This window comes from Squalius cephalus (genome assembly GCF_949319135.1).
Source record: "Squalius cephalus genome assembly, chromosome: 2".
NCBI classification, from domain to species: Eukaryota; Metazoa; Chordata; class Actinopteri; order Cypriniformes; family Leuciscidae; genus Squalius; species Squalius cephalus.
In genome coordinates, this window is record NC_137123.1 from 45203024 (window position 1) to 45219684 (window position 16661).

Here is a 16661-nt window from a genome sequence, read left to right on the forward strand (position 1 = left end):
GGACCGCGAGCTGTTCCGGAGCTGGCTGGACCGGGAGGTTCGGGCGGAGCCGGCTTCCCCCGGCGCCGCGGCCACCGCAGCAGCTCACATGCCTCTGAACAAGATGGGACTGGCTGATGATCCCGAGGCCTTCATGGATTTATTTGAACGAACGGCCGAGGCATGTGAGTGGCCACAGACCAGCTGGCCGGTGCGCCTAATTCCACTACTGTCGGGGGAAGCCCAGAAGGCTGCTCAACAACTGCCCGTCCAGAACCTCCTGGTGTACGCCGATTTACGACGAGCTATTCTCCAAAGGGTCGGCCTCAACCCTGAACAACACCGACAACGCTGGAACTGGCGGAAGCCGGCCGACCGTTTGTCCTGGCGCAGCAGCTCCGGGACTCGTGCCGCAAATGGCTGTTGGCCGGAGGAAGCGACGCCGACGACATCATCAACAAGGTGGTACTGGAGCAGTTTATTTCCCGTCTGCCGAAGAGAACTGCCCAGTGGGTCCAGTGCCACCGACCGGCGTCGCTGGATCTGGCCATCCAACTGGCAGAGGACCAGATGGCGGCGTGCTCCGGGGTCGGCGAACCCCTGCCATCTATCTCTCTCTCTCTCTCTCCCCCAGTTCCTCTCTCTACCCCTCCCCCTAAACCTGTTCCTTTCCCCAGGACCCGTATCAGTGGGCCACCAAGGGCATACCCGCGATGGAGGGCTGGAGCCGAGGTTCCAGCCGGGCCGTGAGGCCCTGTCAGGGGGCCGGGGTCACAGGAGGGACTCGATGGGGCTGCTGCGCTCTCCCCACGCCAATCACTGGACCCACTTTCTGCCACTAGGGCGGCGGGAAAACCTGGGCCGGTCTGTTGGCGTTGTACCAGATACCTGTGAGTATTAAGGGGGGTACCTATCAGGCATTGGTGGATTCGGGTTGTAACCAGACCTCTATCCATCAAAGCCTGCTACAATCCGGGGCATTGGATACGGGCCGCATGGTTAAGGTGAGGTGTGTGCACGGGGATATAGTGGAATACCCGTTAAGAGCCATCACTATTAAATTTAGGGGACAAAATCATTGTGTGGAGGTGGCAGTTAGTCTGCGCCTCCGGCATCCGTTAATTTTGGGGACAAATTGGCCAGCTTTTGAACAATTATTGGGGTCTTTGACAGCGGATGTCTCTGGGAAAAAGAGAGGGCGGGGAAGGGGAGCAAGCACTCAGGTGGGAGAGGCTGTACCTGGACCTAGCGGGTCTGTTTCAGAGGATTCGAGCGGGATGGTGAGGTTAAATCTCTCCAACCGCGATGACTTTCCCCTGGAACAGTCGCAAGATGAGACGCTCAAACATGCGTTTGAACAGGTCCGTTCCATCGATGGGCAGCCCCTCCAACCTGATCGCGTGCTTTCCTATCCTTATTTTGCCATAATTAAGGACAAGTTGTATCGAGTGACCCAAGACACTCAGACAAAGGAAGATACAACCCAATTGTTAGTACCACGGAGCCGTCGGGAAATGCTTTTCCAGACGGCGCATTGTAATCCGATGGCTGGGCATTTGGGAATGACTTCCACATTAAATCGTCTAATGACCCGTTTCTTTTGGCCGGGCATTCACGAGAACGTGCGCAGATGGTGCGCGTCGTGTCGTGAATGTCAGTTGGTGAACCCACCGGCCGCCCCAAAAGCGCCTTTGCGCCCTTTACCTCTTATGCAGGTCCCCTTCGAGAGAATTGGTATGGACCTCATCGGGCCATTAGAACGATCCGCACGGGGACATCGCTTTGCGTTGGTCATAGTTGACTACGCAACGCGATAACCCGAAGCAGTGGCGCTCCGCACCATTTCCGCTAAAAGTGTGGCGGACGCACTGTTTCGTTTAATTTCCCGCGTGGGAATCCCGAAAGAGATTCTCACGGATCAGGGCACCGCGTTTATGTCTCGCACGTTAAGCGAATTGTACGAATTATTGGGCATTAAATCTGTACGAACCAGTGTCTATCACCCACAAACGGACGGGCTGGTCGAACGGTTTAATCGCACGTTGAAGACAATGATTCGTAAATTCGTACAAGAGGACGCGAAAAATTGGGACAAATGGCTAGAACCCCTCTTATTTGCTGTGCGCGAGGTCCCGCAAGCCTCCACGGGGTTTTCCCCATTTGAGCTTCTTTACGGACGTCAGCCTCATGGGGTTTTAGACGTCCTGAAAGAAACTTGGGAGGACGGACGCTCGGATAGTAAAAATGAAATTCAGTATGTCGTGGACCTGAGAGCAAAACTCCATACACTGGGGCGGCTTTCTATGGAGAATTTGCTCCAGGCTCAAGACAGACAAAGCCGGCTGTATAACAGGGGAACTAAGCTTCGAGAATTTACACAGGGAGATAAAGTGCTCGTGTTACTACCAACTTCCAGCTCTAAATTATTAGTGAAGTGGCAAGGACCCTTTGAGGTCACACAGCGAATAGGGGATCTCAATTATGAGGTAATACGAACGGACAGAGGCGATTCACTACAAATCTATCACCTCAATCTCCTTAAAAAATGGAGTGAGGAGGAGTCAGTGTTGCTTGCGACGGCAGTGAGTGGAGAGGAAGATCTCGGGCCAGAGGCGATCATCAAAGGGAAATCTCTCGCTCTGGCCCCGGGAGGGGATCACCTCTCGCCCTCGCAGCTCACTGACATTACGAAGTTACAATCTGAGTTTGCAGATGTGTTTTCGCCCCTGCCCGGTCGTACTAATCTGATTCAGCACCACATTGAGACAGAGCCGGGGGTGGTAATTCGCGGCCGGCCATACAGGTTGCCTGAACACAAAAAAAAAGTGGTTCAGACCGAATTAGAGGCAATGCTGGAGTTGGGAGTAATCAAGGAGTCTTACAGTGACTGGGCGAGCCCGATAGTCTTAGTTCCTAAAACGGACGGCTCCGTGCGGTTTTGTGTAGACTATCGCAGGGTGAACGCAGTGTCGAAATTCGACGCATATCCAATGCCGCGGATTGACGAGTTGCTTGATCGGTTAGGCTCGGCTCGTTTTTACTCGACATTGGACTTAACGAAAGGATATTGGCAGATCCCCTTATCTCCCATGTCCAAAGAAAAGACGGCTTTCACCACGCCGTTTGGATTACACCAATTTGTGACACTTCCTTTCGGGCTGTTCGGGGCACCGGCCACGTTTCAGCGCCTTATGGATAAGGTTCTGCGGCCCCACACTGCATATGCCGCTGCTTACTTGGATGATATTATCATCTACAGTAATGATTGGCAGCGGCATATGGAGCATGTGAGGGCCGTTCTTGGGGCGCTGAGACGGGCGGGGCTAACGGCCAACCCCAAGAAGTGTGCAGTTGGGCGGTTGGAAGTAAAGTATCTGGGTTTCCACTTAGGTCATGGGCAGGTGCGTCCTCAAATTGATAAGACCGCAGCAATTGCAACCTGTCCGAGGCCTAAGACCAAAAAGGAGGTGAGGCAGTTCCTGGGGCTGGCGGGATATTATAGAAGGTTTATTCCTGGTTATTCGGACCTCACCAGCCCGCTGACTGACCTCACTAAAAAGGAAGTGCCAGATACGGTCCAGTGGACGGAGCAGTGCCAACAGGTTTTTACCAAGGTTAAGGCTGCTCTGTGTGGCGGGCCGCTCTTACACTCTCCTAACTTTTCTCTCCCTTTTGTGTTGCAGACTGACGCGTCGGACCGGGGGCTGGGTGCTGTACTGTCCCAGGAGGTGGAGGGGGAGGATCGCCCGGTGCTGTACATTAGTCGTAAGCTCTCGAAGAGAGAGACTAAGTACAGCACCATCGAGAAAGAATGTTTGGCCATCAGGTGGGCGGTTCTCACCCTTCGCTACTACCTCCTGGGACGGGAATTCACCCTCTGTTCGGACCACGCTCCCCTGCAGTGGCTCCACCGCATGAAGGATACCAACGCGCGGATCACTCGTTGGTATCTCGCTTTACAGCCTTTTAAGTTCCAGGTGATCCACAGGCCGGGTGTACAGATGGCTGTGGCCGACTTCCTCTCCAGGAGGAGGGGGGGGGAGGCTGCAGGCCGGATGGCTCCCCGGCCTGAGTCGGGCGGTGGGGGTATGTGGCAAGGGGGGCGTGGTTCAGCGAGGTCTGCGACGAGAGAGAGAGCGGGGAGAGGAGCGGCGGTAAGTGGGTCAAGTGCAAAATGACTTACACCTGTGTCTCGTTGCAGTAATTGGCGTGGGGAGACCGCATATAAGGAAGGCTCTCACAGTCATCGAGGAGAGAGAGGGCTGAGGACTCGTGGGAACCGGACAGAGCACTGAGCTGATCGTGGACAGAGATTACAGAGCTGTTTGATCCTGGAAAGTGTGTTGAGTTTTGAAAGCGCATGTGGCGCGATTGTTATGTACGAATTGAGTTAAATAAAATACCCACGAGTCTCAGCCAGCCGACCTCGGTCTCCTTCCTTCTCACACATACACAAAGGGATTTATATTACAGTAGCTTTATTAATAATCAATTTATTTATAACTAATACACTAAAGACTATGCAGTGAATACTTTTAAATTTGATTATTAAATGTCTGTATTATTTCTCACTTGAATGCTTCTGTCAAATAGATATGAAATGATCAAATGTAATGCACTGGTAATTTCATTTGTTTCTTGGATTGTTAATAACATCTTTGTTCTTATTTTTAATAACAAAGACAAAAAAAACTAAAATAACCATATTGTGATTATTAACATATTAAGTATTATTAATAAAAGATTTGGAGGAAAAGCAGTATCGAGAATCACTTTATAATCTAATTGTTTCCCTCTGAATCGTGAGGCAAGTGAAGATTCACACCTCTATTGTACACATCACATCTCACAATGGTTCTGAACTCATGACATGCATGAGAGAACACAGGCAATGGAGGAAATACTGATCGACTAATAGATGTTTTCGATCGCCGATATCTTAGAGAACAGGGTGGCTGATATAAAGACAGTATATGATATCATGATATCTTTTTAATTTAAAGATAGTAAAAACACATGCATAACAATTAGTGAACCATTTACTAAATTAGAAATTAATAATCTGTAAATGTTGAACTTGATAGAAAAAAATCGGTAAAATAACATTTTTACTTTAGATCGCAACTTTTACGATGTAAACATACTATTACAGTATTTGTCACAATTTTTTTTTTTTTAAATATGAATAAAAAGGAAGTAAACACTGTAACCAACAGTTACAGTTTTTTACACTTTTTTCCTGAACATAGAACATACCGAACCGTACCGAAACCGTGACCCTAAAACCGTTATACAACCTGAGCTGTGAGTCATGTGAACCGTTACTCCGCTAGTACACACATTGTTATGCATGCATGCTTCACAAGATCTCACAGCTGGATTGCCTGAAGTTTACAAGGTTTCATAAATTAAATGTTAATTAGATATTCGAAGACTCAATTATCAATTGAGTCTATTAATTATCGCAGGCGATACGTCCGCGATATTAATGCGATATGGCTCAGCTTGTCAGTTAACTACGGCTCTTTGTAGTGAATGCCGCTCCATCTGAAAGCAGGTGATGGCGATTTACTACTAATCAAGGAACCGGCTTTACTGACGAGATGCGCCTAACAATGTCATGCGATATATCGCCCAGCCCTAATACATCCGTGTTCACGGTCAGTGGAATATACTTTAACTGTGTGCTATATGGAGCAGAACGCAGGCCTTTAGTGTAAACAAGGCCAATGAGAATAAGATTCTGAGAATAATCTGACCTCTGTGAGGATGTCTGCAGGAACACCTGTGGCCATGAGGATGGTACAGAGCTGCTGGAGGAGACCACACTGGAACATGGCTTTCTGACAGCTGGCAGTAGCCCCTGGAGAGTTCACTGGAGAAACCATCACTCGCACCAGCTACAGAGACAAAACACAACTAGAGATTTTAACTCAACAGCACATAACAAACAAAATAATACTCACTGACTTGCTTCTATAATGTGGCAAAAGAAGGAGGAGGAGGGGGGGGGGGAAGAAGAAGGAGAAGAAGTAGAGGAAGAAGAGGAGGAGGTTACAGCAAGGTCTCATTTGTTAACATTAGTTAAAAAAATGAACTAACAATGAGCAATATATTTTTAAAGCATTTACTAATCTTTGTTAAATCTATTTTTCATTGTTTGTTCATGTTAGTTCACAGTGCGTTAACAAATGTTAACAAATACAACTTTGGATTTTAATAATGCATTTGTAAATGGTGAAATTATCATTGACTAAGATTAATAAATGCTGTAGAAGTATTGTTAATTGTTAGATCATATTAACTAATATGGTTACAAGTAATGTTAAATTAAATCTTATTGCAAAGTAGTACCAATAATATTTAACCATTAATTTAATCTGTATAAAAACATCCAATTTACTGTGTATGTTTTTTTTGTGTGTGTGTGTGTGTGTGTGTGTGTGTGTGTGTGAGTGTGTGTGTGTGAATTGTGACACATATTAAATGGATTCTTCATTTCAGACCTGCAGCATTAGATGGAGGTTGGTGACCTTCTGCGCTGACCAGCCAGAGTTGTCATCCCCAACCTCAAACCACGGCTTCATCTTTTGTATATAGGAGCCTTCTTTAAAGAAATTCTGGTTGGAGCTATTGTTTTTCAGGAGGTTGAGCAACAATAGGAGACAGTCCTCCACCACAATACCTGTGAGGTGAATAGGGACCTTAATACACAATCTTGCCACCTTTGGAAATTCACGAGTGTCCTTCTCCATTTTAAATTAAAAGGGATTGTTAACTGCATACCTCCATCACTAGAACCTTCCTCTGTGATGATATCAAGAAGTCTCTCAAATGCATTTTCAAAGGCCACAATTTTCTGAATTGCTGCGTTGCCTTTGGTGAGCTGCTGCAGCAGTAGGAGACCCTTAATGGAAAAAGGTCAAATTGATTAATTTAATTTCAACAGAAACTTCCTGTATGAACACTCATGGTAATGTAGAGCAATAACACTTACATCATTACGGATAACTTCTCTGGAGTCAGCTAGGAGATCCATTAACCTGGACACTCCTGCAGAGTAAGAAAAAAAAAAATCAACATTAGAAACTAGATATCAATAAAATAACCCAAACAGCTTTAAAGAATGATAGTGCTGAATGCAAAGCCGAAGTCAAAAGTGGAAACTGATGGTCAAGAGAATCTGCTGAAGTTCAAACTGAGCATCAGAATGGGGAAGAAAGATGATTTAAGTTACTTTGATTGTGGCAGGGTTATAGGTGCCCGACGGGCTGGTCTGAGTATTTCAGGGATTTTCATGCACAACCATCTCTAGGGCTTACAAAGAATTGTCCAGAAAAGAGAAAATATCCAGTGAGCAGCAGTTCTGTGGGAGAAAATGCCTTGTAAATGCCAGAGGTCAGAGGGGAATGACCAGACTGGCTCGAGCTGATAGAAAAGCAACACTAACTCAAATAATCACTTGTTACAGAAGAGCATTTCTGAACGCACAAAACGTCAAACCTTGAAGCAGATGGGCTACAGCAGAAGAAGATCACACCGGGTGCCACTCCTGTCAGCTAAGAAAAGGAAATTGAGGCTACAACTTGCACAGGCTTACCAAAATTGGACAATAGAAGATTGGAAAGATGTTGCCTGGTCTGATGAGTTTCGATTTCTGCTGTGTCATTCAGATGGTAGGGTCAGAATTTAGCGTAAACAACATGAATCTAGATGCTTGTATCAATGTTTCAGGCTGCTGGTGGTGTAATGGTGTGGAGGATAATATCTTGGCACACATTGGGCCCCTTAGTACCAACTGAGCATCACTTAAATGCCACAGCCAAACTGAGGATCGTTGCTGACAATGCTCAACCTTTTATGACCACATCTTCTGATGCCTACTTTCAGCAGGAAAACACGCCATGTCACAAAGCTCAAATCATCTCAAACTGGTTTCTTCAACTTTACAATGAGCTCACTATCCTCAAGGCCTCCACAGTCACAAGATCTCAATCCAATAGAGCATCTTTGGGATGTGGTGGAACAGGAGATTTGCATTATTGATGTGCAGCCGACAAATCTGAAGGAACTGCATGATGTCAATATGGACCAAAATCTCTGAGGAATCTCTTAGCACCTTGTTGAATCTATGTCACGAAGAATTAAGGCAGTTCTGAAGGCAAAAGGGGGTCCAACTCGGTACTAGCAATATATATATATCAATATATAGCACTCACATGACATGGCTGTCACTCTGGACATACCACAATCAAGTACAAATGAAGTATTTAACCACTAAAACCTACCCTCAAGCCACATATTAACTTGTATGGCTGCCTTGATTTTTGGGAGTGGCACATACTCAGGGATTAAATGAACAAAAGGGTGCTGCAGTTTTGCCATGCCACTCACTTTCAGTATATATTGGATGTTATATTTCAAGCAAGCAGTGCAACATCAGCACATCCCAAAAATGTTAATGACCACCAATGTTGCTGGTGAAATGACCTGCCTAACTCAACCCAAGCAGCTGAGTCTTCAACCATTTCCATCTTTTTCATCAACACTTGACCTGTAAATATTAACACTTATTATTCTAATCTGTTTGTTTTTTATTTAATAAAAAAACACCATTTTGTTGCCCTATTGTTTGCTTGATTGCTCTCTTCATTTGTAAGTCGTCTGCTAAATGATTAAATGTAAATGCAAAATACTTTGGTTCTAAAACTCCTTTAGGATTTTTAATTTTTAATTGCGTTAGTCAATTAGTTCACATTTACGTCATATGAGTCAACAGATTCTGAAATTAGCTGGTTTTTTTTTAGTTTTTTTTAGATACCTCAGCTGGTTAAAAAGCAAATAAAATTGTGTAACATATGATAATATATAACAGGGTAGATTAAAAAAAAATCGGACTACCAAACAATCTGTACTGGCAAATTGTTCTAAACTATCAGATAATTACAAGAGCAAAATAAAAAAAATGTACTCACCCATTGGGCTGACCAGGATGATCCCTTGGACCTGAGCACACTGGTTTTTCAAAAGTGCAGTTAGGAGCTTAACACCTGGCCAGCGGACATGAAAGTCAAACTCCTACAGCATGGAAAACAGTCAAACAACATCAGGAATATGGAAAGGAAATATGGAAAGCAACAAGACGTCCAAAAAAAAGACAGTGAAAAAAAGACAGTATAGTTGGCAGTTTAAGCTTACCTCCAACAGTGTGAGGAGCAGAGTGACATTTTCTGGTTCCTGGACAAACTTGTCAGTGAACTGAGCTCCCAAATCATCCTCCTGCTTTTGCTGGTTCTCCTCTGAAAGAGAAAATGTGATGCAGGGAAACCTGTTCTTTATTGTCTTTACTTCTATTTGATTATTTTAACAGATAATGCAGGGGGAAACAGAAAAAGGGGAGATAGATAGAAATATAAGGAAAGTAATATACTAAAAAGAAGAAAAATAAACTTTTGTGCTAAATCTGATCACAATAAAATTGCAAAGAGCCAGAAAATGAACTATTTTCAGTACATATGTTATCAAGCCTCCAGACGGCAGAGCAGTGGAATGTGTCTGCTGACAAGAACTGTATTAATACAAAGAGGGACAGAAAAAAGCACATCAACCCACAGATTAGGAAATCGGACAGTGAAAAGCAAAAAAATTAAGAACACACCAAAACCCACACCAGTTAAAGCTTAACCTCTCCCACACAGAATAAACTTTTTTTACACTAAATATTATTAATACTAGGACAATTCTCGGTTCTATAATGACAAGACTTTCATTCAGCCTTAAAGGACACCAAAAAACAGTTTGACGAGTGCAGTTATCTTTCCTTTTTTTCAAAGTGACATTTTATCTTTATTTCATGGTGTCTTTATTAAAATTAAATAACTTAAACATAACCTAAAAAACTGTTAATTAAAAAACTTAAAACAACAATAACAAAAAACATACCTTAAATCCAATTATTATTCAAAAATTGTTATTAACTGTTAAATTATTATTGTTTATTAGTAATTAATTAGTAGTTAATTCTCTTACTTGAAAATTAATGAAGATTATCATTAACAACAACTAAAATATGCAGTAGCATATATGCAAAATATGCAGTAGCTCAAACTTTGATTGACCAACTGCGCAAACATAATGATCAACTGTCAGTTAACAGAAATTAGGCATTGATAAAAAAATAAATAAAAAATAAGGTTTTGGATCATTTTCTTATCTACCGACCAGCAGCACAATCTGCACAGGTGTTATAATAGAAACTGGATTTGGGTTCTTTCATTTATAAAAATCTTTTCATTTGGACTTCTAAACAACTTTTTAAGACCTTTCTTAATTTAACGGAACTTATTTGCTGCTTTATGGAATTAGGAAATTATGGAATTAGGACAATTATTTAGGTTCAGATCACTGTGAAATTCTCTGAGTGTCTCAAACGCAGTGGATATATTCTAAGGGGATTTCAAAGCATGGATGGGCTAGTGGTTAGACAGCATCATGCACAAAAAAGTGCTTTACCTTCAGATTCATCTGGTGGATTAAACATGGAAAGAAAAAGGAGGAGGATCAGATATACAACATTTCCCAGCTCATCAAACAAACTGCAAGAGGGAGACTAGGAACAGACTGAAATAAGGTTTGTAAGAACAATTTAAAGAAAATTATTCATTTGGAATCAAAGAATAAGACATGAATCAGCCCAAGACGCTTATGGACATTGAAACAATACAAATAAAATCCCAACATGATCATATCTGAACCAGACTAAATTAAGAATATAGCCTAAACATACCTGGTTCTTCCTCTTCATCATTGCAAACAATATTGTACAAAGTGTCCAAAGCGTAACCTAGGATTTCAGTGTCTGACCTGTTTAAAAAAAAACAATTTGAAAGTTTAAAAAATCACAATGTGTGGTAGATGACCCAAAGCCCTTTCACGTCATATCAACAAAACACAGCAAGACCTATCTTTATGGTAAATGCAATATTTTTTTGACCAAATTGTGAAACATACCGGTCAGTCTGTAGTATACGAACCAAATGGTCCATCGCCATATTTCCAACCTCCACACGGTATTTCTGTAATTAAAAATCTACTTGACACATGTTCAACAAACAACTAAGTAATGTATATATATATTCTGTCACAAATAGATGAAATTACCCTTAAATTGAACTTCTGGGACAGAAGTGAAATTTCTGCAACATTAGCTGCACCAAATGGAACTGCAGAATGACTGTTTCTGAACACTCCCACCAATATGCTATTTGAAATCAGTTTATGATGGCTTACTTATCGGGATAGGAGGAAGTATTTTCAATAAAAAAAACCCCACCTCACATCACTTTCAAGGCATGTTTTTAACAGTGAAACGAACACAGCATGTACTGTATCCCTTCTGTTTTGATATTCTATTTACTGTAATATCACCTATGCATTATAAACAGTGCCAAAAGTGTACAGGCTTATTATAAAATGTGCAATATTCCACAAAATAACACCTGTTCACCATATCACTGTGCAACTCCCATAGTGGATTGTTATTTTTAGTTGCATAGTAACATTCTGTAGGGACTACATCTAGCAGACTGATGCCACTTAATGCATTTGCTTAAAGTCCCCCTGTAACCAATCATTTTATCCCTTAAAACTCATCTTTGATCATCAATATTACATATATAAAAGTTCTTCCTGTAAAAAAAAAATTAAAATCTTGCCTTCAGACAGCTACCCTCTAACAATCAGCATCCTTAGAAACGCTTTGAAGAAAGGCATATACAGTGAGGAAAATAAGTATTTGAACACCCTGCTATTTTGCAAGTTCTCCCACTTGGAAATCATGGAGGGGTCTGAAATTGTCATCGTAGGTGCATGTCCACTGTGAGAGACATAATCTAAAAAAAAATCCAGAAATCACAATATATGATTTAACTATTCATTTGTATGATACAGCTGCAAATAAGTATTTGAACACCTGTCTATCAGCTAGAATTCTGACCCTCAAAGACCTGTTTGTCTGCCTTTAAAATGTCCACCTCCACTCCATTTATTATCCTAAATTAGATGCACCTGTTTGAGGTCGTTAGCTGCATAAAGACACCTGTCCAACCCATACTATCAGTAAGAATCCAACTACTAACATGGCCAAGACCAAAGAGCTGTCCAAAGACACTAGAGACAAAATTCTCCACCTCCACAAGGCTGGAAAGGGCTACGGGGAAATTGCCAACCAGCTTGGTGAAAAAAGGTCCACTGTTGGAGCAATCATTAGAAAATGGAAGAAGCTAAACATGACTGTCAATCTCCCTCGGACTGGGGCTCCATGCAAGATCTCACCTCGTGGGGTCTCAATGATCCTAAGAAAGGTGAGAAATCAGCCCAGAACTACACGGGAGGAGCTGGTCAATGACCTGAAAAGAGCTGGGACCACCGTTTCCAAGGTTACTGTTGGTAATACACTAAGACGTCATGGTTTGAAATCATGCATGGCACGGAAGGTTCCCCTGCTTAAACCAGCACATGTCAAGGCCCGTCTTAAGTTTGCCAATGACCATTTGGATGATCCAGAGGAGTCATGGGAGAAAGTCATGTGGTCAGATGAGACCAAAATAGAACTTTTTGGTCATAATTCCACTAAACGTGTTTGGAGGAAGAAGAATGATGAGTACCATCCCAAGAACACCATCCCTACTGTGAAGCATGGGGGTGGTAGCATCATGCTTTGGGGGTGTTTTTCTGCACATGGGACAGGGCGACTGCACTGTATTAAGGAGAGGATGACCGGGGCCATGTATTGCGAGATTTTGGGGAACAACCTCCTTCCCTCAGTTAGAGCATTGAAGATGGGTCGAGGCTGGGTCTTCCAACATGACAATGACCCGAAGCACACAGCCAGGATAACCAAGGAGTGGCTCTGTAAGAAGCATATCAAGGTTCTGGCGTGGCCTAGCCAGTCTCCAGACCTAAACCCAATAGAGAATCTTTGGAGGGAGCTCAAACTCCGTGTTTCTCAGCGACAGCCCAGAAACCTGACTGATCTAGAGAAGATCTGTGTGGAGGAGTGGGCCAAAATCCCTCCTGCAGTGCGTGCAAACCTGGTGAAAAACTACAGGAAACGTTTGACCTCTGTAATTGCAAACAAAGGCTACTGTACCAAATATTAACATTGATTTTCTCAGGTGTTCAATACTTATTTGCAGCTGTATCATCCAAATAATTTTTTTAGATTATGTCTCTCACAGTGGACATGCACCTACGATGACAATTTCAGACCCCTCCATGATTTCTAAGTGGGAGACCTTGCAAAATAGCAGGGTGTTCAAATACTTATTTTCCTCACTGTAGTTCATCATAATGTTGTAATATACATCATACACCCGCTATATTGCTAAATCTTCCGGATTTTACATATCAACAGAATAAATAATGACATAACCTGGCTTCTCTTGAGACTCCCTTGCTTCACGCCATAGTAAAGATATGCTAAAGCCCGCAGGCACGTTGACCTGATTGGTTACAGGGTAGTTTGTGAAGTCAGAAACACCAGCGATTTCAGACTGCATTTTCAAGACTGTCTTTAGATCACTGCAGTTTTAAGGAGAAAATAATCAGCAAGGGATACAATTATTGACTACAGGGGGACTTGTTAGCAAACGCATAAAGTGGCATATTGACTTGTGCATTTGCACATGGTTTGTCTTAAAGCATATTAAAAACACCATATAGACATATAGGCCTAGACAACATTAATAACTTGATTTTCACCACAGGAGGTCTTTAAGAAAAATCTTTATGTAGAAATATATTAAAAGCAATAAGAAAAAGATACTCAAAAATTCCAATACTGAATATATGCATGGATAAAGAGGTTGTTGAGCACTGTGGCAAACAACGGCTTTTAACTGTGGCTATAATCACAAGCCTATATAGCAACACCTCTTGTACCTTATTGCTCAATTACATACAGCTTCAATATTATTGAGCATACTGTCATTCAAAAGTAAGTATGGAGTCTATAAGAATGTTTGCAAAAGAAAAATCTTATGCTCACCAAGGCTCAAAAATACAGTAAAAACTGTAATATTATGAAATATTATTAGAATTTAAAAACTGTTTTCTATCTGAAAATGGTTAAAATTTTTATTTATTCCTGTGATGGCAAAGCTGAATTTTAGCAGCCATTAGCCTACACCTGTTTTCAGTTTCACATGATCCTTCAGAAATAATTTTAATATGCTGATTTGACGCTCTAGTAACATTTATAATTATTAAAAGTGATACTTTTTTAAATCAGGATGCTTTGATGAATAGTAAGTTCAATAGAACATATTTTATTTGACAGAAATCTTTTATTGAGACTATTTATCAATGTATGCAAGTATCCTTGCTGAATAAAAGCATTCATTTCTTTCCTTACTGACCCCAAACTTTTAAATGGCAGTGTATAATTACAACAGCTCAATAACAAACATCAACATGACAAGCATTAATTGCTGGTCACCTTGGACAGAGATTTAAGGGCACGGACAGCATCTCTTCGGTCCTCCAACAGGGTGGATGAAGCCACACGGTCACACAACTTCTGAATCTGAACAGACACACAATAACGGTTGGTAAATGCCTTGTCAGAGTGAAGCTACATTATCCCTACAGAAAATTTGGTTACACTTTATTTTAAAGTGTCATTGTTACAGTGTAATTATATATTTAAGTACTGAGTAATATTAATAAACTACATGTACTTACTATAGGGTTAGGGTAGGATTAGGATTTGGTTGAGGGTTAGTTGCATGTAATTATGCATAATTGACTTTTATTACTATGGTAAGTACATGTAACATATGCCTCAAGGACACTGTAATATAAAGTGTTAACGAAAATTTAGTTGGAAACATCACAATGGTAAAAATAACACTGTGCAAAGACTATTGGTAACAAACCAAACATCATATACAGTGTAATTGAACATATTTTACATCAAGGTTCAAGCATAAACACTGTCTCATTTGGAAGTGTCATTTAGAAATGTTTTAAACACTGGTTCATATAGGCTACATCTAATCATATTTCTGTGTACAGTATATCAACTAAAGTTACTGATCTGAAAGCATTATCTTACGAGTGTCATTGACTCGATAAGCAGTTGCTTTCAGCTGCTTATAAACTGTATACATTTTTTATTCATTCTCAAATATATTTATTTGTTTTTGCATTAATTAAACTCACTGTTTCTGCTCCAGTCGGCTGTGGGCCTGTTGGTTGCCCCCCCATTACTCCCCTGAGGAAATTCATCTTTCTATGTGTCCGCTGTAGTAATATTTTAGACGTTGATCTACAGACAGATTAAACGTCAATTAAATAACAGATTCCAAAGGACAGGCAGAAAGTAAATGTCATTAAAATCAGCAGCTGCCTGATGTTGATCTCTCAACACACCAGCACCCAGCCCGGAACTGACTCGGACGCGCATGCGTAGAGACGTGGCGATACGTGGCTGACCACAGCGTCAGTGACGGTCTCTTAAAGAGACAGTAACAGTCAAACACCATTCTAATTGACTCTATTCTTTCATGTGTGAAGTAGCTTTTCAAATGTTACCAAAAAAATAATATTTTTTTTTCCTTTAAAAAAAAAAAAAAAAAAAAAACCTATTGGAAGGCCTTCATCGCTTTACCTGACTTTATACATTTTGGGAATAATACATTTAGTGACGGGATGGAAATACGGCTTTTTCCACAAAATTTCTGCTTAACAAAGTTGGTGAAGTTCCTTCATACTTATTCATAATTGTGACCCAGAAAATTCTAAACTTATAGTTTAAAGACAGTATTTCACCCAATTGCTCCTTTTGTCATCACATTGAAGAAACAATTATCCTCTTATTTTGAAATTGTGTTCATTGCAGTGTTTTGGATTGACCTCTAATTTAGTAAAATAAAAAAAAATAAAAAACCTGTATTAGCCAAACCATTGTCCTTGGTGACCCTTTGAAAATAGACCCATTTTACATTACGTTTATAGTTATTTTATTGCTGCTCATTGCACAATTTTACAATCATAAATGTATTTTTTCAAAGAAAACACATTCTTTTTTTTATTATTATTTAGATATTGATATTTGAAGTACTTGAACTCTAAAAATTGCTTCATTCATTTCAGAATTTTATGTAACCCCAAAGAATATTTTATTTTCTTAATGTTTCTAAATTTGCCAAATCTGCTATTTGTTACAAAAACAAAAAACATGCTGATAATTCTTTCTTTAATGAGTCTAAATAAACAGACTGCAAGTGCTGCAAGATTTTGCACTGCACAGATTTCTGTTTATTGTATGTCAAGTTTAACACATTGAAATCTAATGAAAGTGAAAAAAAAAAAAAAAAAATCCCAGTAAAAATAAGCACTCAGTTGCAACAGATTTTACTCATACAAATATGCAGTCCAAAGAAAATTATTTGGTAACCACCAGCTAATACAAAACCATGTTCATGTTCCACCAAAATAAACTACATCTATAAACAGAGCATCTATAAATGTCACAATAACTGCAAGGAAACCAAAGAAAATATTTTGCATTAGGATTAGAGGGTTAAAAGAATGATTAAATGATATGAACAAACAAAACAAAACAAAGTCTGATGCATATTTTGGGTTGAAAAGCACAGTTATTTGACCAAGCCCTATGG

At 41.0% G+C, this 16661-nt stretch overlaps 1 protein-coding gene across 6 annotated transcripts in view; it reads right to left on the minus strand.

Moving 5' to 3' along the window:
- The window catches only part of uso1 (USO1 vesicle transport factor), a 31648-nt gene extending 16193 nt beyond the window's left edge, over positions 1-15455 (minus strand). For 2 of the 6 annotated variants that reach the window (XM_079850985.1, XM_079850984.1), the window contains exons 1-11: positions 15202-15430; positions 14477-14563; positions 10990-11054; positions 10766-10842; positions 10492-10503; positions 9178-9278; positions 8955-9057; positions 6977-7032; positions 6766-6886; positions 6486-6664; positions 5739-5879 (exon numbers count right to left, since the gene is read on the minus strand). In XM_079850985.1, the coding sequence (XP_079707111.1) occupies positions 5739-5879; positions 6486-6664; positions 6766-6886; positions 6977-7032; positions 8955-9057; positions 9178-9278; positions 10492-10503; positions 10766-10842; positions 10990-11054; positions 14477-14563; positions 15202-15267 (1008 nt within the window). In that variant the 5' untranslated portion in view covers positions 15268-15430. Of the gene's footprint in view, positions 1-5738; positions 5880-6485; positions 6665-6765; positions 6887-6976; positions 7033-8954; positions 9058-9177; positions 9279-10491; positions 10504-10755; positions 10843-10989; positions 11055-14476; positions 14564-15201 lie in introns of all 6 variants that reach the window. The other 4 variants (XM_079850988.1, XM_079850987.1, XM_079850989.1 and 1 more) reach the window with 4 other exon arrangements.
- Between the last annotated feature and the right edge of the window lie 1206 nt (positions 15456-16661).